This window comes from Pseudophryne corroboree, chromosome 6 (assembly GCF_028390025.1).
Source record: "Pseudophryne corroboree isolate aPseCor3 chromosome 6, aPseCor3.hap2, whole genome shotgun sequence".
Classification (NCBI taxonomy): domain Eukaryota; kingdom Metazoa; phylum Chordata; class Amphibia; order Anura; family Myobatrachidae; genus Pseudophryne; species Pseudophryne corroboree.
In genome coordinates this window covers 79,752,744-79,776,293 of record NC_086449.1, presented here as the reverse complement: position 1 = coordinate 79,776,293, position 23,550 = coordinate 79,752,744, and the positions used below count along the sequence as shown (strand labels likewise).

The window sequence follows — 23,550 nt, the reverse complement described above, 5'->3', positions numbered from 1 at the left end:
TGGCACTGCACTGACGCTACAGCTATCCCATGGCACTGCACTGATGCTACAGCTATCCCATGGTGCTGCACTGATGTACAGAAAATTGACCCTTCCACTCTAAAGTCTCTCTTCAATCCATTGTTACTGTTTATCAAAGGAAGAAATAAAAAAAACAAATCTGCCTGCACAAAGGGTGGAGTTCTCCTTCAGATGCACAGAAACTAAAACTGTATCAGACTTTGCCAATCTGATTGGTCGCTATGGGTTACAGAACCTTATAGCACCTATGCACCAGATTTCATACGTGTGCCTAAAAATTATCAAAATGATCTTGGAGTTAATCTGGACTACATCCTCAGCTCCAATCTGCATGCTTACCTTTAGTATAAGAACTGTAAATATTTCCATTGTCCCCTAAATTGATACTTTTATCAAAACCCCCTGGGGGACACTGGATGGCCATTACACTTTTGCTCTGGTTTGCTTGGTCCTTCGCTTGACATAAATGATCTGGTGCTATAGGACCATGTTACCTTTGTTGTTCCTTCTTACAAAAAATTATCTTTTTAGCGAAAGAAAGAACATTTTGTTTTGGCAAAACTAATCGCACCAGCGCTTATTCCGTACCATGCAGGAAATGTGTCCTCACAACTCCCACAAATGTTGCCATGTTGCTATGGAAACCAGTGCGCTCCTCCGGAGATTTAGACACACTTGTGTTATGGGAGGCGCATGACGGAGCCATGGCTCATTCTCAGCAGATGTCCAGGCAGCCGCTGTATGGCTTTACCAGTCCTCAGCTCAATGCAGACACACAACAGACCTGAAGCAATGGTCTCATGACCAGTGGGTGAGTCCATGCTACAGACTGCGTCTAATATGGCTCCGTACTCTGTAAACACTCAAAATCAAATGTAGTTGAGTTTCACGATCAGGGTCTTCATTACACAGAACTAAACCAATGTTCTGCAATTAGTTCAAGTAACAATACCGAATAGTGCACACTGGAAACATGGCCGATACAGAGATGGACCCAGAGACGTTATGCAAATGCCATTACTATAGTTACTAAAAAGCGGGTTACAAGTGTTGAGATGTTGCCCATAGCAACCAACCAGATTCTACTTAACAGTTATCTAGCACCTTCTACAAGATAAAAGCTAGATCTGATTGGTTGCTATGGGCAACATCTCCACTTCTGTAAACCCTCACCTAGTATATATACCCCCAACTCCATGAACATCGGCAGATTGGGAGTCAGGACACATCCTCCAATCAGATTCACGGCAAAAAAAAAAAAGAGTCCGTGGACAGAATCCAAGTTGCTTAGTAGATGCTAATCGGCCAGACATGTGCTGACAGAGCCATAATACTGATGGGCACTAAACAATACGTATAGAACTAATGAGTGCATTGAAAAAAAATATATATTATATATATATATATATATAATATATATTTTATATCCGCCTTTAAATTTTGGCAGAGCAACCGGAGGGTGAGTGTGGGGAACTGTTGCTACACTCCGCCTGTCACTGGTTTGGCAGCCTTGTTGCTAAATCACAGCTTATCAGCCGCGTTAGATGGATATTTACCCGTGAAGTCGTACAGCTGGGGCAGAGTTTCCATAACGATGCCAACCAGAGGAAGATAGAGGCGGGAAATGCTCTGCATGATGGCAGGCTCGGAGTAGCGAGGGTCGGTGTCATGGCTGCAGAGGAGGTTGTGGAGAGTGCTGATCGCTTTCTTCTGGAGGAAAAACACACTGTGGGGGGAGAGGGGAAGACGGCACATCATGGAGAGGAGCATGAGGGCACTGGGTGACGTAATGAGTGGACAATGGGAGAGGAGAATGGAGGACTGTGCACAAAATGAGAAGAGAGTATACTGATCTCACCCTTCAACATCGGGCTCCAGTATTAAGGCGAGCTCCGTCAGGATGAGGCCGGAGAGGAAATGCTGCTGTCTGAATGGCACCGATAGCTCAAACATATTAGTGACCGTCTTGTCCTGGGCTGGACTGGAGAAAACAGAGCTCTGAGGAAAAGAGAGAGAGAGGGGAAGCCATTGCTGGACGGCCCAATCGCTTACCTCATGTTTCTGTCACCTGACCATAACACTTCTGCTACATCCATAGCAGATCGGGAATCCATAAGTGCATGGTAACACTGACCACTATCACTGATTACTACAGTATAATGCAATAGGAATGCCAGCTGTCACACATCATACAGCCTCAAGCACTTCCTAGTAAGACAGCTTTCTCCCCTGTAACTAAATCCATATACTGATAAAAGCCAACAGGTCTCCAGTAACGTCATCCAAACTGTCCCATGCATGCCAAAAGAATCCATTTAATGAATTTATAATAAATTATAATTCCTGCAGCTTTCACTGTTAAAGTTCTAATAGATCTCAAGATTACACATAAAATGTGGTGCTGACTCCCTATATCATTGTGTGGTGTCTTGTGCACTACAGCAGACCTGAGCTGTGAGGAAGCATGTGGTGCCGGCTTCCTACAGTATATCATTGTACAGTGTCTTGTGCACTACAGTAGACCTGAGCTGTGAGGAAGCATGTGGTGCCGGCTTCCTACAGTATATCATTGTACAGTGTCTTGTGCACTACAGTAGACCTGAGCTGTGAGGAAGCATGTGGTGCCGGCTCCCTACAGTATATCATTGTACAGTGTCTTGTGCACTACAGTAGGCCTGAGCTGTGAGGAAGCATGTGGTGCCGGCTCCCTACAGTATATCATTGTGCAGTGTCTTGTGCACTACAGTAGGCCTGAGCTGTGAGGAAGCATGTGGTGGCGGCTCCCTATATCATTGTGTGGTGTCTGGTGCACTACAGTAGGCCTGATCTGTGAAAAAGCATGTGGTGCAGGCCCCCTATTTCATTGTGTGCTGCTTGGTGCACTACAGTAGGCCTGAGCTGTGAGGAAGCATGTGGTGAAAGGCCCCCTATTTCATTGTGTGCTGTCTGGTGCACTACAGTAGACCTGAGCTGTGAGGAAGCATGTGTTGCCGGCTCCCTATATCACTGTGTGGTGTCTGGTACACTACAGTAGGCCTGAGCTTTGAGGAAGCATGTGGTGCAGGCTCCCTATATCATTGTGTGCTAAACGAAGAAATAGAGGGGTGTGGCACAGCGCTAATGGAGAGAACTATGATTCACTATATCTAAAATGCTGCTGTAGGGAGATGTGGAATCACTACCTAATCCCACTCTATTAACACAAGGTACAAAAATATATATCCCCAGCGCAAACTAGAGCGAATAAAAACAATATCACAATAAAAGTATTTATTTTTGTTTATTGTTTTTTTTTAATAAAAAGTATGAAAAAACTTTTATCTAGTCTTTACGTTCCTAAATAGGTTTTGGCTTGAATAAAAATATATTTATAAAGTGTACAAGAAAAGTACTGTGCCTATTACCGGTAAACATACAGACAAATGACATACAACATAAAAACATATACTGAGATGATGCCCGAATTGGGTATATATGAAGGCTTTGTTCCTGACTGTTTGTATCCAAATAGAAGGTATAGCACCTGTGATGGAAGGTTAGGTGACTTATATACAGGGGGTGCACAATTTGCGGCTTACTCCCTCTGGTTCCAACTTCACTTCTATAATATGGTTGCTAATATTTTATGCAGCCAAAAGAAAATCGGGATAAGTCAATCATTATTAGCTCTGAGTCCATAAGTTCAGAAAACAGGCTCCCCAGATGTTACTGTCCCATGCAGGTATAAATAACGGAATTATATAGATTGATTACCTCCGGTAATGTTCTGTGCTGCAGGTCTTCCAAATGGGTCACCTGATGTCCTTTGCTCCCACTGACGGGTGAATCCGGAGTCCGCCGGCGGATATCCCGTCACGCCGTACTCAGCGCTGAACGGCAGTGTGCGGGATCGATTCGATCTGGGATCAACGCGTTTCGCCTTACCAACAAGGCTTCTTCAGGATTGCAGATGGATCCATCCGTATCTCGCACGTCTATTTAAGCTAGTTTGTAGCGTGGTGACGTCATCATGCGTCTGTTATGATGTGCGTTCCACAGCCGTAATTACTTCCTGGTTGTGCGTTCCAGTATTGGTTCTCTTGTATTTCATCCATATTTATAGATATAGAGTTACATAAGTTATCCATGGAGTCTGCTTTTCTGGTTTCAAAGCCCTCATAATCTCCCTTTCGTATTTCCATGAATATATAAAATGGAAATACGAAAGGGAGATTATGAGGGCTTTGAAACCAGAAAAGCAGACTCCATGGATAACTTATGTAACTCTATATCTATAAATATGGATGAAATACAAGAGAACCAATACTGGAACGCACAACCAGGAAGTAATTACGGCTGTGGAACGCACATCATAACGGACGCATGATGACGTCACCACGCTACAAACTAGCTTAAATAGACGTGCGAGATACGGATGGATCCATCTGCAATCCTGAAGAAGCCTTGTTGGTAAGGCGAAACGCGTTGATCCCAGATCGAATCGATCCCGCACACTGCCGTTCAGCGCTGAGTACGGCGTGACGGGATATCCGCCGGCGGACTCCGGATTCACCCGTCAGTGGGAGCAAAGGACATCAGGTGACCCATTTGGAAGACCTGCAGCACAGAACATTACCGGAGGTAATCAATCTATATAATTCCGTTATTTATACCTGCATGGGACAGTAACATCTGGGGAGCCTGTTTTCTGAACTTATGGACTCAGAGCTAATAATGATTGACTTATCCCGATTTTCTTTTGGCTGCATAAAATATTAGCAACCATATTATAGAAGTGAAGTTGGAACCAGAGGGAGTAAGCCGCAAATTGTGCACTCCCTGTATATAAGTCACCTAACCTTCCATCACAGGTGCTATACCTTCTATTTGGATACAAACAGTCAGGAACAAAGCCTTCATATATACCCAATTCGGGCATCATCTCTGTATATGTTTTTATGTTGTATGTCATTTGTCTGTATGTTTACCAGTAATAGGCACAGTACTTTTCTTGTACACTTTATAAATATATTTTTATTCAAGCCAAAACCTATTTAGGAACGTAAAGACTAGATAAAAGTTTTTTCATACTTTTTATTAAAAAAAACCAATAAACAAAAAGAAATACTTTTATTGTGATATTGTTTTTATTCGCTCTAGTTTGCGCTGGGGATATATATTTTTATCATTGTGTGCTGTATGGTGCACTACAGTAGGGGTGGCACTTGATATACCGGCTGTCGAGATCCCGGCACTCACCATACCAACGCCGGAATCCCGACCGCCGGTATACCGACAAGTATTCTCCCTCTTGGGGTATCCACGACACCCCTGGAGGGAGAATAAATAGCGTTTAGCGCACCACCGTGTCCGCAGTGTGGTGAGCGCAGCGAGCCCGCAAGGGGCTCTTTTGCGCTCATCTCGCTGCCGGCATTCCGGCGGTCAGGATCCCGGCGCAGGTATGCTGGGCGCCGGGATCCCAAGCGCCGGGGAAACATACTACACCCCTACAGTAGGCCTGAGCTGTGAGGAACATGTGGTGCAGGCCCCCTATATCATTGTGTGCTGTCTGGTGCACTACAGTAGGCCTAACCTGTGAGGGCTGTGCAGAATGGAGGCAGACATTTTTGGGACATAGGAGAATGCAGCCTATGAATTCAGTCACAGCCCTTGTAAACTCACAAGCTCTTGGTGAAGCGCTAGGCTGTAGAGCCATCCTGCCTCAAGGCCTCTGTAATGTGAAAGGTGGTTATCTCCAAAATAATGGCTCAGTTCAGAAATAAATGGATGCCACCGGCGTCGTTGTGGTAACACTGGTCACAGTACCTGTGAGGTGGTGGAAGAGATGGAAGGTGAGGGAGAGTTGGGTGGTGACAGACGGCTGCAGGGGAGGTTTAAGGAGATGTAGTGCTCATGCGAGCAGACAATGCGCAGCAGATCCATGCGCAGCGAGATCAGCACGTTGGGGTTCTGCGCCTTCGGCAATTTACTGTTGATCTGTAAAACAGGAATTATATGTCATAAGATGAATCCAGGTTCTCAACATCTGACTACACTGTCAAGGCCACGGATGCCAGTGATAAACACCTACCTAGGTCACGTGATGCCCTGGGTACAGTTTCCTGAGGACTTATATAAGGAACTACTATCTGGACAAATGGACTCTTGAGGAAACCACTTGCCCTTGATATGACAATTAAACCTGGCATCCACTATATATTAGTATTCCGTCCACCACCCCATGAGACAGATGAATGGGACTCGGAAGGTTTCCTCTAAGTGCCTGTTGCACATACAGTACCACTAGCAGAATGGAGACCACCATCCCTACAGTAGTACGAGTTGGTCAGAAATTAAGACATTATCTCCCAGAAAAGGAACACCCTTCAGTGACCATGCTGATACAGGAATAAAATGGAGGTGATGGGATCAGCAACGATTCAGGTCTGTGACCTCACGGAGTGGCAGGTCGCTGTCAGACGTGCCCACACATGGTGCTACATTAGCGCAATCAGAGAATAACCTCATACAAGAACAGATATAATCATCGTCTGCCCATCTATCCCATTCAGTGATAACAGTGATGCAGGAAGCCAGGCTGCTTAAACCCTAAATGGCCGAGGGCATTTTTTTTTTTTACCTGTTTGTAGTACGACCGGATGAGATTGAAAATGAAACCACGATCCATCAGGGCCAAGAGATCGTTGAAGAAAAAGGCCAGACTGCTGTTGAGGCGTTCGGCCAGATCGGCGTCCTAAATATAAGAGACGGGACAATAAGTATGTGACGGGAAGACGAAGACATTAAACCAACAGACACTGAAGACAAGGAATCATGCTGAGATGAGGAAAAGTAAAAACAACGAAGAGGAATTGGGGCTTGTGTACACAAGGGTAAGATAATTCGGTCTGCCCGTCACTCTGTTTTATGGAGAGGCCGCAGTGCAGCAAAAGTGCCCATCAGGTCACCTGCCTTCCTGTGACAGACATATGCACTATACACAATTCTACCCATAGGAAACAATGATCACTGGGTGAGCTGCCATCTTTCCTTGCTTACATGTAAGAAATGGGAAAAAGGAGAGAGGATTACGGTACGCCCACCTGACCATACACCGAGCGTGCACTATCGTACCTTGAGATACCGGCTGGTGATCTCTGCGCAGATGTTGCACACAAGCGCAGATATGTCATCCACGAATCTCTCTGGGAATCGCTGCTTACGGGGAGCGTCCAGTCTCTCGGAGTTATGAAGGTGCAGAGCCATGCTCTTTGTCTGTAACCAGAAACCGCGCACAGCGAGGAGGAGACTCAGATAAGGGAGAATGAGAGTGAAAATAAATGTGCATAAACAACTGTAGGCTCATCTCCAGATTCCACACCGACTCTAGCACATCCCTCAACTAGTCCAGATTACACAGACTCTAATCCAGTACAGATTACACACCGAATCTAGCACATCCCTCATCCAGTCCAGATTACACACCGAATCTAGCACATCCCTCATCCAGTCCAGATTACACACCGAATCTAGCACATCCCTCATCAAAGTCCAGACTCTACAGACTCTAGCACATCCCTCATCCAGTCCAGATTACACACAGACTCTAATCCAGTCCAGATTACACACCAAATCTAGCACATCCCTCATCCAGTCCAGATTCCACACCGACTCTAGCACATCCCTCATCCAGTCCAGATTCCACACCGACTCTAGCACATCCCTCATCCAGTCCAGATTCCACACAGACTCTAGCACATCCCTCATCCAGTCCAGATTACACACCAACTCTAGCACATCCCTCATCCAGGCCAGATTCTACAGACTCCAGCACATCACTCATCCAGTCCAGATTACACACCAACTCTAGCATATCCCTCATCCAGTCCAGATTCTACAGACTCTAATCCAGTCCAGATTACACACCAACTCTAATCCAGTCCAGATTCCACACACTCTAATCCAGTCCAGATTACACACCAACTCTAGCACATCCCTCATCCAGTCCAGATTACACACAGACTCTAGCACATCCCTCATCCAGTCCAGATTACACACCAACTCTAATCCAGTCCAGATTCCACAAAGACTCTAATCCAGTCCAGATTAAACACCAAATCTAGCACATCCCTCATCCAGTCCAGATTCTACAGACTCTGGCACGTCCCTCATCCAGTCCAGATTGCACAACAACTCTAATCCAGTCCAGATTACACACCAACTCTATCATATCCCTCATCTAGTCCAGATTCTACAGACTCTAGCACATCCCTCATCCAGTCCAGATTCTACAGACTCTAGCACGTCCCTCATCCAGTCCAGATTACACACCAAATCTAGCACATCCCTCATCCAGTCCAGATTCCACACCGACTCTAGCACATCCCTCATCCAGTCCAGATTCTACAGACTCTGGCACGTCCCTCATCCAGTCCAGATTGCACAACAACTCTATCATATCCCTCATCTAGTCCAGATTCTACAGACTCTAGCACATCCCTCATCCAGTCCAGATTCTACAGACTCTAGCACGTCCCTCATCCAGTCCAGATTCCACACAGACTCTAATCCAGTCCAGATTACACACCAAATCTAGCACATCCCTCATCCAGTCCAGATTCCACACCGACTCTAGCACATCCCTCATCCAGTCCAGATTACACACCAACTCTAGCACATCCCTCATCCAGTCCAGATTCCAAACAGACTCTAGCACATCCCTCATCCAGTCCAGATTACACACCAACTCTAGCACATCCCTCATCCAGTCCAGATTCTACAGACTCCAGCACATCACTCATCCAGTCCAGATTACACACCAACTCTAGCATATCCCTCATCCAGTCCAGATTCTACAGACTCTAGCACGTCCCTCATCCAGTACAGATTACACACCAACTCTAATCCAGTCCAGATTCCACACAGACTCTAATCCAGTCCAGATTACACACCAACTCTAGCATATCCCTCATCCAGTCCAGATTCTACAGACTCTAGCACGTCCCTCATCCAGTCCAGATTACACAGACTCTAGCACATCCCTCATCCAGTCCAGATTACACACCAACTCTAATCCAGTCCAAATTCCACACCAAATCTAGCACATCCCTCATCCAGTTCAGATTCTACAGACTCTAGCACGTCCCTCATCCAGTCCAGATTCCACACCAACTCTAATCCAGTCCAGATTCCACACCAAATCTAGCACATCCCTCATCCAGTCCAGATTACACATCAACTCTAGCACATCCCTCATCCAGTCCAGATTCCACACAGACTCTAGCACATCCCTCATCCAGTCCAGATTACAAACCAACTCTAGCACATCCCTCATCCAGTCCAGATTACATACAAACTCTAGCACATCCCTCATCCAGTCCAGATTCCACACAGACTCTAGCATATCCCTCATCCAGTCCAGATTCCACACCGACTCTAGCACATCCCTCATCTAGTCCCAATTCCACACCGACTACAGCACATCCCTTATCCAGTCCAGATTACATATCGACCCTACCACATCCCTCATCCAGTCCAGATTTACAGACTCTAGCAGATGCCTTATCTAGTCCCTTCAGTCTGTGTGACTCCATCGGACACTTACCATCAGCTGGAAGAAGAACCAGGCCTGGCTCAGAGCTGCTTCACGTACAGGACTGCCGCTAACTACCCACTGCAAGGCCAGCTCCTCGTGCAATAGCTACGCAGAATAAAAACAGTCACATTCATGCTGTGCACCCCACGGAGTCACCCACATTACAATGTCCCAGTGAGGAGCAAAGTGCAGGTGCCCAGGTGCATATAACATGACAATTACATTGTTTACTAATGGTGAAGTCTGCACACCAGTATTTAGCTATGCATAGTACATACAAACTCTCTTCTGTCTGTGTCACCCTGTGGTGGGAGGGACAGATCCCATGTCATATAGCACCCTCCTCACCATGTGGCGGGAGGGACGGGGTCCACGTCACATAGCCCCCTCCCTCCTGTCTGTGTTACTCTGTGGTAGGAGGTAAAGACCCCATGTCACATAGCTCCCTCCTGTCTGTGTTACTCTGTGGTAGGAGGTAAAGACCCCATGTCACATAGCTCCCTCCTGTCTGTGTTACTCTGTGGTAGTAGGTAAAGACCCCATGTCACATAAAACCCTTCTGTTTGTGTCACCTTGCGGCGGAACGGAAAGATTCCATGTCACATAGTTCCCTTCTGTCTGTGTTACCCTGTGGTGGGAGGGACAGACCCCATGTCACATGGCTCCCTCCTGTCTGTGTCACCCTGTGGTGGGAGGGACAGACCCCATGTCACATAGCTCCTCCCTGTCTGTGTCACCCTGTGGTGGGAGGGACAAACTGCGTATATCTCCTGTCACAATATAAACCCTTAATTCCCCACATGTTTCACTTGAAAACATTCCAGAACACAGTGAAAATCAGTGAAAATAAAAGTGCCATGCTTAAGGTTCTAGATGTTAGTGTTCATACTGAACAGAATGTGGATAAGAAGCAGGTGAATGGATGAATGACGCACACATCCTAAAGCTAGAGCACAGCAATTCTAGCACTAACTGACCTTTAATATAAAACAGGATTTAATATAATGTGCACTGACTAGATGGAGGAAGGTGCCATTTACAAGTTATTAGACATCTTTCTGTACTGCTGGGGCCCTGGGCTGGTTCTCCATAGATAACCCCACAAAGTGCCCTGTGTCAGTCCACACAATGTACCTTTTTGGCGGTGGGGCGAGGCTGGGCGGAGGAGACGTCGCCCTCCATGTAGCTGGATATGCGGTTTGGACTTCGCTCATTGTTCTATGAAGGAGTTAAAAGATTGCAAGAAAATGGGGATGGAAAGGTGACAGGAAAAGAGAGTGGAGAGACAATGAGGGGTTAAAGAGACATCACTGTACGGTGGAGGAAAAGAAAGATTACATGGATAAATGATAATTGTGTTACATGCACACTGGAAGAAATGTAACGCACCATCTCTAGTAATGATCTGAATCTACACACCCTTGTCCCACCCGTAAATGTGAAGAAAAGGAATTGCCACCGCGAGCAGCCAATGAGATGTTTGCTTTCCTTTTCTACAATGTACATGAAAAACAGCTAGAATGCGATTGGAACACTTCCTTTTCATCACACACTTTATAAACGACCCCCCAGGGATTTTACCCACAACAAAATTAAATGAGAAAAATAATTTCACTTAAGATACGGTCACATACAAATATTACATATGAGCGTATGAAATTCTATTCTGTAAGTAACTGTCACAGAAACTAAACCAGCCCAAACCGGCCTGGATGCCATTGCGTGGGCAGGAGGAAAGAGGGCACCACCCTCTTTCCTCCTAACAATTAGCGGTTCCGTGCAGCCGGGGATTATTCTAAATACCTGATTAACAGACACCAAGGGGGAAATTTTTCAAACCATACCGAGAGGACTAGGAGAGATGTTGACCATAGCAACCAGATTATAGCCATCATTTTATAAAATGTACCACATACATGATATCTACAATCTGGTTGCTATTGGCAACTTCTCCACTTTCTATCTCTCTTAATGGTTTGATACATAGCCCCCTAACCGTGCTACAGAAAGGTTATATTGGCTTGAGTTATCAGCAGCAAGTATCTATATGTGACGTATGATACTACAATTGAGGTTTCGGCATAATCAGCACATGGCATATTATGTATACGGGATACTGAGAGGTACCAGTTTTATGACAATGGCCAGAAGTTTTGCCCCTCCTTTCCTCGGCTATCCAGCTCGAAATACTGATGACCGCAGAGATGGTCAGGTTAAAGAGAAATAGGTTTTGTGACGCGGCACAGACATTAGCAAATCTACCACAAGAGACGGGAGATGTTACACTAAGTTACGGAGGATTACAGAGCTACTGGTGAAATGGATGCAGGGGTCATGCACAGAGAGGTTGGCACATGCATAATAAGTATAACCAGAAGTGCCACCTGTCGGAGCTCAGTGTTGGAATTGGGCTGGGTCCGGCGTTGCACAGATTTTGGACCCCCAGGACAATAAGCAGAGTTCACCCAAGAGTGAGAGCGATCGATGCCCTGCAAGAGAGAGAACGCCAAGGAGAGGAGAGAAAACATACCATTATAGAAAATGCCCAGGAGAAGGTTGAAGAGGATGGATGAAGAAATTGTACCAAGTTAATGCCCCCGGGAAAAACAAAATAAGGGATAAAATATATCCAGTAAAAAGACTGTCAGGGTGGAGGAAAGGGAAGGTGCGAAGAGAAAAAACATACCCATTAAGTAAAATGCAAGGAAGATAGTAGGTGAGAAGAGAAAACAAATCCAGTAAAGAGAATGTTGGAAAGAAAGACAGCAAGTGAGAAGAGAAAATATACCCAGTAAAGAGACTACTAGGAAGAAAGAAAGCAGGTCAGTAAACGAATGCAGGGACGAATGACAGAAAGTGAGAAAAGAAAACATACCCAGTAAAGAAAAATAAGATTTTACTTACCGATAAATCTATTTCTCGGAGTCCGTAGTGGATGCTGGGGTTCCTGAAAGGACCATGGGAATAGCGGCTCCGCAGGAGACAGGGCACAAAAAGTAAAGCTTTTCCAGATCAGGTGGTGTGCACTGGCTCCTCCCCCTATGACCCTCCTCCAGACTCCAGTTAGGTACTGTGCCCGGACGAGCGTACACAATAAGGGAGGATTTTGAATCCCGGGTAAGACTCATACCAGCCACACCAATCACACCGTACAACTTGTGATCTAAACCCAGTTAACAGTATGATAACAGCGGAGCCTCTGAAAGATGGCTTCCTTCAACAATAACCCGAATTAGTTAACAATAACTATGTACAATTATTGCAGATAATCCGCACTTGGGATGGGCGCCCAGCATCCACTACGGACTCCGAGAAATAGATTTATCGGTAAGTAAAATCTTATTTTCTCTATCGTCCTAGTGGATGCTGGGGTTCCTGAAAGGACCATGGGGATTATACCAAAGCTCCCAAACGGGCGGGAGAGTGCGGATGACTCTGCAGCACCGAATGAGAGAACTCCAGGTCCTCCTTAGCCAGAGTATCAAATTTGTAAAATTTTACAAACGTGTTCTCCCCTGACCACGTAGCTGCTCGGCAAAGTTGTAATGCCGAGACCCCTCGGGCAGCCGCCCAAGATGAGCCCACCTTCCTTGTGGAGTGGGCCTTTACAGATTTAGGCTGTGGCAGGCCTGCCACAGAATGTGCAAGTTGGATTGTGCTACAGATCCAACGAGCAATCGTCTGCTTAGACGCAGGAGCACCCATCTTGTTGGGTGCATACAATATAAACAACGAGTCAGATTTTCTGACTCCAGCTGTCCTTGCAATATATATTTTTAATGCTCTGACAACGTCCAGTAACTTGGAGTCCTCCAAGTCACTTGTAGCCGCAGGCACTACAATAGGCTGGTTCAGATGAAATGCTGACACCACCTTAGGGAGAAAATGCGGACGAGTCCGCAGTTCTGCCCTGTCCGAATGGAAAATCAGATATGGGCTTTTGTAAGATAAAGCTGCCAGTTCTGACACTCTCCTGGCCGAAGCCAGGGCTAGAAGCATGGTCACTTTCCATGTGAGATATTTCAAATCCACCTTCTTTAGTGGTTCAAACCAATGAGATTTTAGAAAGTCCAAAACCACATTGAGATCCCACGGTGCCACTGGAGGCACCACAGGAGGCTGTATATGTAGCACTCCCTTAACAAAGGTCTGGACTTCAGGGACTGAAGCCAATTCTTTTTGAAAGAAAATCGACAGGGCCGAAATTTGAACCTTAATAGATCCCAATTTGAGACCCATAGACAATCCTGATTGCAGGAAATGTAGGAATCGACCCAGTTGAAATTCCTCCGTCGGAGCACTCCGATCTTCGCACCACGCAACATATTTTCGCCAAATTCGGTGATAATGTTGCACGGTTACTTCCTTCCTTGCTTTAATCAAAGTAGGAATGACTTCTTCCGGCATGCCTTTTTCCTTTAGGATCTGGCGTTCAACCGCCATGCCGTCAAACGCAGCCGCGGTAAGTCTTGAAACAGACAGGGACCCTGCTGAAGCAAGTCCCTCCTTAGAGGTAGAGGCCACGGATCTTCCGTGATCATCTCTTGAAGTTCCGGGTACCAAGTCCTTCTTGGCCAATCCGGAACCACTAGTATCGTCCTTACGCCTCTTTGCCGTATAATTCTCAATACTTTTGGTATGAGAGGCAGAGGAGGAAACACATACACCGACTGGTACACCCAAGGCGTTACCAGCGCGTCCACAGCTATTGCCTGCGGATCTCTTTCCCAACGGGTTACCAGCAAGTGGAAGACTTCTGGATGAAGTCCCCACTCTCCCGGGTGAAGATCGTGTCTGCTGAGGAAGTCTGCTTCCCAGTTGTCCACTCCCGGGATGAACACTGCTGACAGTGCTATCACATGATTCTCTGCCCAGCGAAGAATCCTTGCAGCTTCTGCCATTGCACTCCTGCTTCTTGTGCCGCCCTGTCTGTTCACATGGGCGACTGCCGTGATGTTGTCCGACTGGATCAACACCGGTTTTCCCTGAAGCAGAGGTTCTGCCTGGCTTAGAGCATAGTATATTGCTCTTAGTTCCAGAATGTTTATGTGAAGAGACGTTTCCAGGCTCGTCCATACTCCCTGGAAGTTTCTTCCTTGTGTGACTGCTCCCCAGCCTCTCAGGCTGGCGTCCGTGGTCACCAGGATCCAATCCTGTATGCCGAATCTGCGGCCCTCCAATAGATGAGCACTCTGCAACCACCACAGAAGAGACACCCTTGTCCTTGGAGACAGGGTTATCCGCAGGTGCATCTGAAGATGCGACCCTGACCATTTGTCCAACAGATCCCTTTGGAAAATTCTTGCGTGGAATCTGCCGAATGGAATTGCTTCGTAAGAAGCCACCATTTTCCCCAGGACTCTTGTGCATTGATGTACAGACACCTTTCCTGGTTTTAGGAGGTTCCTGACAAGCTCGGATAACTCCTTGGCTTTTTCCTGCGGGAGAAAAACCTTTTTCTGAACCGTGTCCAGAATCATCCCTAGGAACAGCAGACGAGTTGTCGGCATTAACTGGGATTTTGGAATATTCAGAATCCACCCGTGCTGTTTTAGCACTTCTTGCGACAGTGCTAATCCCATCTCTAGCTGTTCTCTGGACCTTGCCCTTATTAGGAGATCGTCCAAGTATGGGATAATTAATATGCCTTTTCTTCGAAGAAGAATCATCATCTCGGCCATTACCTTTGTAAAGACCCGAGGTGCCGTGGACAATCCGAACGGCAGCGTCTGAAACTGATAGTGACAGTTTTGTACAACGAACCTGAGGTACCCCTGGTGTGAGGGGTAAATTGGAACGTGGAGATACGCATCCTTGATGTCCAAGGATACCATAAAGTCCCCCTCTTCCAGGTTCGCTATCACTGCTCTGAGTGACTCCATCTTGAACTTGAACTTCTTTATGTACAGGTTCAAGGACTTCAGATTTAGAATAGGCCTTACCGAGCCATCCGGCTTCGGTACCACAAAAAGAGTGGAATAATACCCCTTCCCTTGTTGTAGAAGAGGTACCTTGACTATCACCTGCTGAGAGTACAGCTTGTGAATGGCTTCCAAAACCGTCTCCCTTTCGGAGGGGGACGTTGGTAAAGCAGACTTCAGGAAACGGCGAGGTGGATCTGTCTCTAATTCCAACCTGTACCCCTGAGATATTATCTGCAGGATCCAGGGATCTACCTGCGAGTGAGCCCACTGCGCGCTGTAATTTTTGAGACGACCACCCACCGTCCCCGAGTCCGCTTGAGAAGTCCCAGCGTCATGCTGAGGCTTTTGTAGAAGCCGGGGAAGGCTTCTGTTCCTGGGAAGGAGCTGCCTGTTGCTGTCTCTTCCCTCGACCTCTGCCTCGTGGCAGATATGAATAGCCCTTTGCTCTCTTATTTTTAAAGGAACGAAAGGGCTGCGGTTGAAAAGTCGGTGCCTTTTTCTGTTGGGGAGTGACTTGAGGTAGAAAGGTGGATTTCCCGGCTGTAGCCGTGGCCACCAAATCTGATAGACCGACTCCAAATAACTCCTCCCCTTTATACGGCAAAACTTCCATATGTCGTTTAGAATCCGCATCGCCTGTCCACTGTCGCGTCCATAAAGCTCTTCTGGCCGAAATGGACATAGCACTTACCCGTGATGCCAGTGTGCAGATATCCCTCTGTGCATCACGCATATAAAGAAATGCATCCTTTATTTGTTCTAACGACAGTAAAATATTGTCCCTGTCCAGGGTATCAATATTTTCAATCAGGGACTCTGACCAAACTACCCCAGCACTGCACATCCAGGCAGTCGCTATAGCTGGTCGTAGTATAACACCTGCATGTGTGTATATACTTTTTTGGATATTTTCCATCCTCCTATCTGATGGATCTTTAAGTGCGGCCGTCTCAGGAGAGGGTAACGCCACTTGTTTAGATAAGCGTGTTAGCGCCTTGTCCACCCTAGGAGGTGTTTCCCAGCGCTCCCTAACCTCTGGCGGGAAAGGGTATAATGCCAATAATTTCTTTGAAATGATCAGCTTTTTATCAGGGGCAACCCACGCTTCATTACACACGTCATTTAATTCTTCTGATTCAGGAAAAACTATAGGTAGTTTTTTCACACCCCACATAATACCCTGTTTAGTGGTACCTGTAGTATCAGCTAAATGTAACGCCTCCTTCATTGCCAAAATCATATAACGTGTGGCCCTACTGGAAAATACGGTTGATTCGTCACCGTCACCACTGGAGTCAGTGCCTGCGTCTGGGTCTGTGTCGACCGACTGAGGCAAAGGGCGTTTCACAGCCCCTGACGGTGTTTGAGTCGCCTGGACAGGCACTAATTGATTGTCCGGCCGTCTCATGTCGTCAAACGACTGCTTTAGCGTGTTGACACTATCCCGTAGTTCCATAAATAAAGGCATCCATTCTGGTGTCGACTCCCTAGGGGGTGACATCCTCATATTTGGCAATTGCTCCGCCTCCACACCAATATCGTCCTCATACATGTCGACACACACGTACCGACACACAGCAGACACACAGGGAATGCTCCTAACGAAGACAGGACCCACTAGCCCTTTGGGGAGACAGAGGGAGAGTTTGCCAGCACACACCAAAAGCGCTATATATAACAGGGATAGCCTTATAATAAGTGCTCCCTTATAGCTGCTTTATATATATCAAAATATCGCCATAAATTTGCCCCCCCTCTCTGTTTTACCCTGTTTCTGTAGTGCAGTGCAGGGGAGAGACCTGGGAGCCGTCCTGACCAGCGGAGCTGTGAGAGGAAATGGCGCCGTGTGCTGAGGAGATAGGCCCCGCCCCTTTTCCGGCGGGCTCGTCTCCCGCTATTTAGTGAATCCAGGCAGGGGTTAAATATCTCCATATAGCCTCTGGGGGCTATATGTGAGGTATTTTTAGCCTTTATATAGGTTACATTTGCCTCCCAGAGCGCCCCCCCCAGCGCCCTGCACCCTCAGTGACTGCGTGTGAAGTGTGCTGAGAGGAAAATGGCGCACAGCTGCAGTGCTGTGCGCTACCTTTAGAAGACTGCAGGAGTCTTCAGCCGCCGATTCTGGACCTCTTCTGACTTCAGCATCTGCAAGGGGGCCGGCGGCGCGGCTCCGGTGACCATCCAGGCTGTACCTGTGATCGTCCCTCTGGAGCTGATGTCCAGTAGCCAAGAAGCCAATCCATCCTGCACGCAGGTGAGTTCACTTCTTCTCCCCTCAGTCCCTCGTTGCAGTGATCCTGTTGCCAGCAGGACTCACTGTAAAATAAAAAACCTAAGCTAAACTTTTTCTAAGCAGCTCTTTAGGAGAGCCACCTAGATTGCACCCTTCTCGGCCGGGCACAAAAATCTAACTGGAGTCTGGAGGAGGGTCATAGGGGGAGGAGCCAGTGCACACCACCTGATCTGGAAAAGCTTTACTTTTTGTGCCCTGTCTCCTGCGGAGCCGCTATTCCCATGGTCCTTTCAGGAACCCCAGCATCCACTAGGACGATAGAGAAATGGTGGGAAGAAAGCTAGCAAGTGAGAAGAGAAAACATACCCAGCAAAGAAAATGTTGGGAAGGAAGACAGCAAGTGAGAAGAGAAAACAATAAGTAAATAAAATGCCGGGAAGAAAAGACATCAGATCAGAAAACATAACAATAGGAAGAATGTTGGGAAGAAAGGCAGCAGGTGAGAAGAGAAAACACACACATTAAGGAGAATGAAGGAAGATAGATAGCAGGTGAAAAGATAACAAAGATCCAGAAAAGGGAATACTGGTAAGAAAGACAGCAGGTGAGAAAACATACCTAGTAAAGAGAACATTGTTGAGGGGAAGATACCCAGTGAACAGAACTCCAGGGAAAAAGAGAAAAGGGACGTTGAGCAGAGAAGAATATACTGGGGAGGAGAGGATCTAAATACCGGGACAAAGATGAGGGAAATAGGATGGAACAAAGTGAAATTACTGGAGTAAAGCTGGAGGGAATATAAGGAAAGATCCAATATAACAAATGGGAAAAACATCCATTGTGCAAGCAGCACCGCAACTTCCAGGAGTCTTCACAACCTAAACCCCATAGCACCATTAATGATGACGCAACTTGTACCTTGCCTCCCATGATCTTCTGAACCTCCTCATCATCGGTGGTGCCTGGAGAGCTGGTCAGATCAGGGTTACTGTTACTAATACTCCTGCAACGTGCCAAGTTAAGACTGCTTGGTCGTCCTGTGGCCCGAGAAAGTGTAGCAGAGTGGACAGTGGTGGAGGCCGAAGGATGGGCAAGAGCTGTGATAACAGACAAAAAAGAGAAAAGTGAAGAGAATGTCGGAAGTCATTACCATACTGAGAATATACAATGAAACAGACAGAAAAACACAATGCATAAGAGAGACAGCACAATTTAAAAAATAAGAAAAAAAAAACAGACCCATTTACTTTCCAGGTTTCATCACAGGGACCTATACAGCAGTGAAAGCAGGCAGGTTTCTGTATAAGAGTTACATACATCCCAATGTGATTTCTTTTCAAGATGTTGCCTAAAATAATCTCATGTCTTCCAATTGTGAAAATGGGAACAGTAAATATAAGACATGCCCCCTCCAGGAGAAACTTCATCCTCCTCCAGCGCCTGCCTCCAAGCCACGATGATACCATCTAATTATCACAACTCCAGGAGCATAAATACCAAAGCAGGGGACCAAACTAATGATCAAAGCACTGGGGGAGCTCATCTCTCAGAAGGCGGTGACCACAATATCATCAAATGGAAATTTCAAAAGCAATCTTATTGATCCTCTCTTTGATTTCCCAATAAGAACGGATCAGCATGTAAATATATTGGACCCGAAATTCCCTCAACGCTTATGACAGGACCTGACACATGAAGGACAATGTTCCCTCAGCTTAGCTTCACATTTCGGCCATTCATTTACCCGTTTGATCCTCTCTGTCATCTCTCAGAGGTGGCACTACACCTAAGAGGTACCTTTCAGTGACACTGTCATCCTTCTCTGGAGAACCTTACGAGGCAGTCAGTGACATAGCTATGGCCTCATGACTCTGCTCAAGCAATGAGCAGACATCAGGCTTCTTGGACTGAAGTCCCTCTGGTACAGCAGTGAACAGCGGCAACATGTCCTTCTACTAACATAGATTTACAAAATGGATCCTGCAACATGGGAAGATGTCAGCTATGGGGTTATGGTGCTGTACTAAGAGCACCATACGGTTAGCATTGCTTATTGTGTTTTCATCCACTTACTTCGTGTGGATTTAACAATAATTTTTAAAATATATACAGTAAAAAATAATTCCGTTTTTGTTTTGTTTTTTTGCTTTGTATATTACAGGGTTGCAATATGGTCTTCAGTCTGTTGGTAGCAGCATTGCAATCATGGTCTATTTAAACATGTGGCTAATGGCTAGAAACTGTGGATGAATGTAAAACAGCTGCAATTGGTACATTTATTATTTATTTATTACCAGTTATTTATATAGCGCACACATATTCCGCAGCGCTTTACAGAGAATATTCAGCTATTCACATCAGTCCTTACCCCAGTGGAGCTTACTATCTATATTCCCTATCACATATACACACAGACACATTCACATTAGGGTTAATTTTTGTTGGAAGCCAATTAACCTACCAGTATATTTTTGGATTGTGGGAGGAAAATCAGAGAACTCGGAGGAACCCACGCAAGTACGGGGAGAATATACAAACTCCACACAGTTAGGGCCATGGTGGGAATCGAACCCATGACCTCAATGCTGTGAGGCAGTAATGCTAACCATTGCAACATCCATACTGGTACACGAGCTGGACTTGCTAACTATACTGATAAAAGCTCATTTCTGATTAGTTGCTGCAGCTTAGAGCAAATCTGACACCTTCGTGATGTGTTAGGAAACTAGGCCCTGATGTTCCACCGCAGTGACCTGGTCTCAACAGTAAACAATTCTCTACTACACAAGTGTTTCTGAAAATAGGGAAACACCAATTATACAAAATTATATTTTTATTTAAAAAATGCATCTAATAATTTAGGTGTAATACAGTGTAATATGTTCTTCACATAGAGAAATGTGACAATGGTACTTACAGCTGTTCAGCTGGGCTGGCATGTCACTGGGTAGGTGGAAGGCATAGTGTAGATACGATGCCAGTAGTCCGTTCCTGCCGTGTTGATCCTGAGATCCCTCTAGGGTGCGATGGATTTGGCTTACCAGCAGAGCCACTACCTCAAAGGCTGCCCGGCCCAAGTTGACTGCAAGTACAGGGGAACAGCAACAAGGTAAACTATGGGCGGAGGACAATGTATCATTCTGAGTTGTTCGCTCGCTAGCTAGCTACTTTTAGCAGCCGTGCAAACGCGCATAGTCGCCGCCCACGGGGGAGTGTATTTTCGCTTTGCAAGTGTGCGAACGCCTTTGCAGCCGAGCACAGCAAAAACATTTTGTGCAGTTTCAGAGTAGCTCTGGACTTTCTCTGCCCTTGCGATCACTTCAATCTTTTTGGTGCCGGAAGTGACGTCAGACACCCTCCCTGCAAACGCCTGGACACGCCTTCGTTTTCCCAAACACTCCCAGAAAACGGTCAGTTGACACCCATAAACGCTTTCTTCCTGTCAATCACCTTGCGTTCGGCTGTGCGAATGGAATTTTTGCTAAATCCATCGCCCAGCACCATTCCTCCTTGTGCCCGTACGATTCGCCTGCGCATTGCGGTGCATACGCATGCACAGTTTTTCAGGGTTTTTTTTACCTGCTTGCTGCGCTGTGAAAATCGTCAGTGAGCGATCAACTCGGAATGACCCCCAAAGTCAGGTAAGGAGAGGAAAATGACGGGGATAGAGAAGAGTAAGGAGATAAGGAAATGAGAACAGAAGCTGGAAAGGATATCAGGGCCAGCACTGACCTATCTGTCCCCCAATAACCGGAGGCCGGACGATAAGCAGTATCAGTTTGTCCAGAAGCTGGTGACAGAAGCTCACCGCAGGTCCCAACGCAGCAAGACGAAGGTTCCCCATACTGCTCTTCAGCTCTGACTCCACATTACTTTCTGTTATGATGACGTCCTTCAGCCGGAACGGGAAACTCTGCTCCTCCAACACCTGCACCACGGTAAAGAATTTGTCCAGGTTGGGGTCCTGCAAAGAGAGGGAGAGAGGTGATCCTTGTGTGCCTCACAAACTCCCAACTACCAAAGCTCAAATTCCCCATCCCTCACTACCATCTCAATCATCTGCCACTAGTAAGTGATATTTCTGCTATGGATTAGCATGTCCACTGTGTCTCCATTATATCCCACGTTTACTTACTGTCAGTCTCCATAAAATCCCTAATGACAGTTACAATGTCCGTTATGTGTCAGTAAAATCTTGAGGTCTATTATGTCTCAGTGAGAACCCACATTTAAATGTCAAAACCAATTATGGATTCAGTGACATCACAGATACAAGTACAAGGTGTGCTGAGTTTCAGTAAATTCCCTGCCATCACTCGTCTTAGACCTACGTGTCTGTAAAATTCCTTCCATCACTTGTGGGTTCCCCTGTGACAGTAAAATCCCTGCTATCACTTGCAGGGCCCCCCATGTGTCAGTAAAATCCGGATTATCAGTTACAAGATCCAGTGTGAGTCAGTGAGGTTCCTGCTATCAGTTACACGCTCCTCTCTGTGTAAAACTCTCTATGAGTTAATCACTCCCGGAACGACCAATGTTCCACTAATAAGTGATATCCTACACACCGCACCTGTGTGTGCACTGAGGAAGCAGCCACTAGATCCACTGTGAAGACAGGTTTGTGGTTGTCCACCCACTTCATCCCCGGGAGCTGGACCTACAAGCACAGGAAATTAGCTTATACACACACGTTCTGCGGCTACCAAAGTGCAATGAAGAAAAGATCAGTGTGCATGTATTCCGCTGGTGGAGACAGACTAGCTGTTAATGCAAGTACAGTATCCTACAATTGGAATAAAGACTTTACAGCAATCAATAAATGGAGAACACAGGATGAAACACATCGACAAGCCGATATTGCGAGGGGTGGTATAATCTTATTCCATTTCCATCACAGCTTTCAAGAACAATGACATAATTTATTGGCACTGGAAAGCACAATTAAAGCTAACAAACAATGAATCTGGTAACACGTGATGCTTATACTGGCACCTGATACAACAGATTACAGCACAATCTGAAAGTATATCCGAAGCTCCCACCAATAGACAAAGAGGAGTGACACTGAGGAGGGAGCAGTAAGAGGCACAGAAGCAAACAACAGTTGTGGACATAATCCAGACTATAATTAATAACCTGGAATTAACTTGATTAATGGTCATCCTCTCAATAACAGTGTCTGCTAAATATAGTAGTTCATGGCGTCTTCGTTACGTGGCATCTTCATGGGAGGGTCGGTGGGTCATTGGACTTTCCATAAGCAGGTTGTGGACTTTTACGTGGCAGCAGGCTAGTCTCACAGTGACTGTTAAATACTTCAGTATAACTTTCCCACATATGATTTACTTGGTATTTCGACCATTTAGCCATTGGTATACTCACTTCAGGAGTTAGTACGGAGTAGCTGGGTGGAGGTTTCTCCACAGACACAGGCAGGGAGAAGCAGCCAGTTCGTAGCCTGCCATGTTGCATCAACGGGATCCACTGTTAAGAAGTAAGAGAAGAATATAAAACCTGACACTAGGTCACATTGTCAGTGGTCAATGGAGATCCAAACAGTGAGGGGAGTCACAATTGCTGGCCACTTTTAAAGATATAGGGCTAGATGCAAAGTTTTGGCTGTCCTAGACCCAAACGAAGCTACCAAGTTTCTGGACCAAACTGGGTGGATTCCACTCTAGAACTATATGGCTTCTTATCCCATGTTACATAGTAGATTAATGTCCAACTAACGTTCGTAGGGACTTTACTCAGAAAGAGCTACAGCTACAATTATGAAGGAGAGGTCAATGTGATAT

At 46.1% G+C, this 23,550-nt stretch overlaps 1 protein-coding gene across 7 annotated transcripts in view; it reads right to left on the bottom strand.

The window, feature by feature from the left end:
- DOCK6 (dedicator of cytokinesis 6) overlaps positions 1-23,550 on the bottom strand; it is a 164,264-nt gene that overhangs the window by 61,562 nt on the left and 79,152 nt on the right. For 4 of the 7 annotated variants that reach the window (XM_063931275.1, XM_063931274.1, XM_063931276.1 and 1 more), the window contains exons 18-30: positions 23,135-23,236; positions 22,323-22,409; positions 21,485-21,716; positions 20,670-20,834; positions 18,671-18,849; positions 11,980-12,084; positions 10,730-10,813; positions 9,605-9,700; positions 7,135-7,275; positions 6,641-6,754; positions 5,827-5,997; positions 1,880-2,019; positions 1,578-1,747 (exon numbers count right to left, since the gene is read on the bottom strand). In XM_063931275.1, coding sequence (XP_063787345.1) covers positions 1,578-1,747; positions 1,880-2,019; positions 5,827-5,997; positions 6,641-6,754; positions 7,135-7,275; positions 9,605-9,700; positions 10,730-10,813; positions 11,980-12,084; positions 18,671-18,849; positions 20,670-20,834; positions 21,485-21,716; positions 22,323-22,409; positions 23,135-23,236 — 1,786 coding nt within the window. The remainder of the gene's footprint in view (positions 1-1,577; positions 1,748-1,879; positions 2,020-5,826; positions 5,998-6,640; positions 6,755-7,134; positions 7,276-9,604; positions 9,701-10,729; positions 10,814-11,979; positions 12,085-18,670; positions 18,850-20,669; positions 20,835-21,484; positions 21,717-22,322; positions 22,410-23,134; positions 23,237-23,550) is intronic. The other 3 variants (XM_063931280.1, XM_063931279.1, XM_063931278.1) reach the window with 2 other exon arrangements.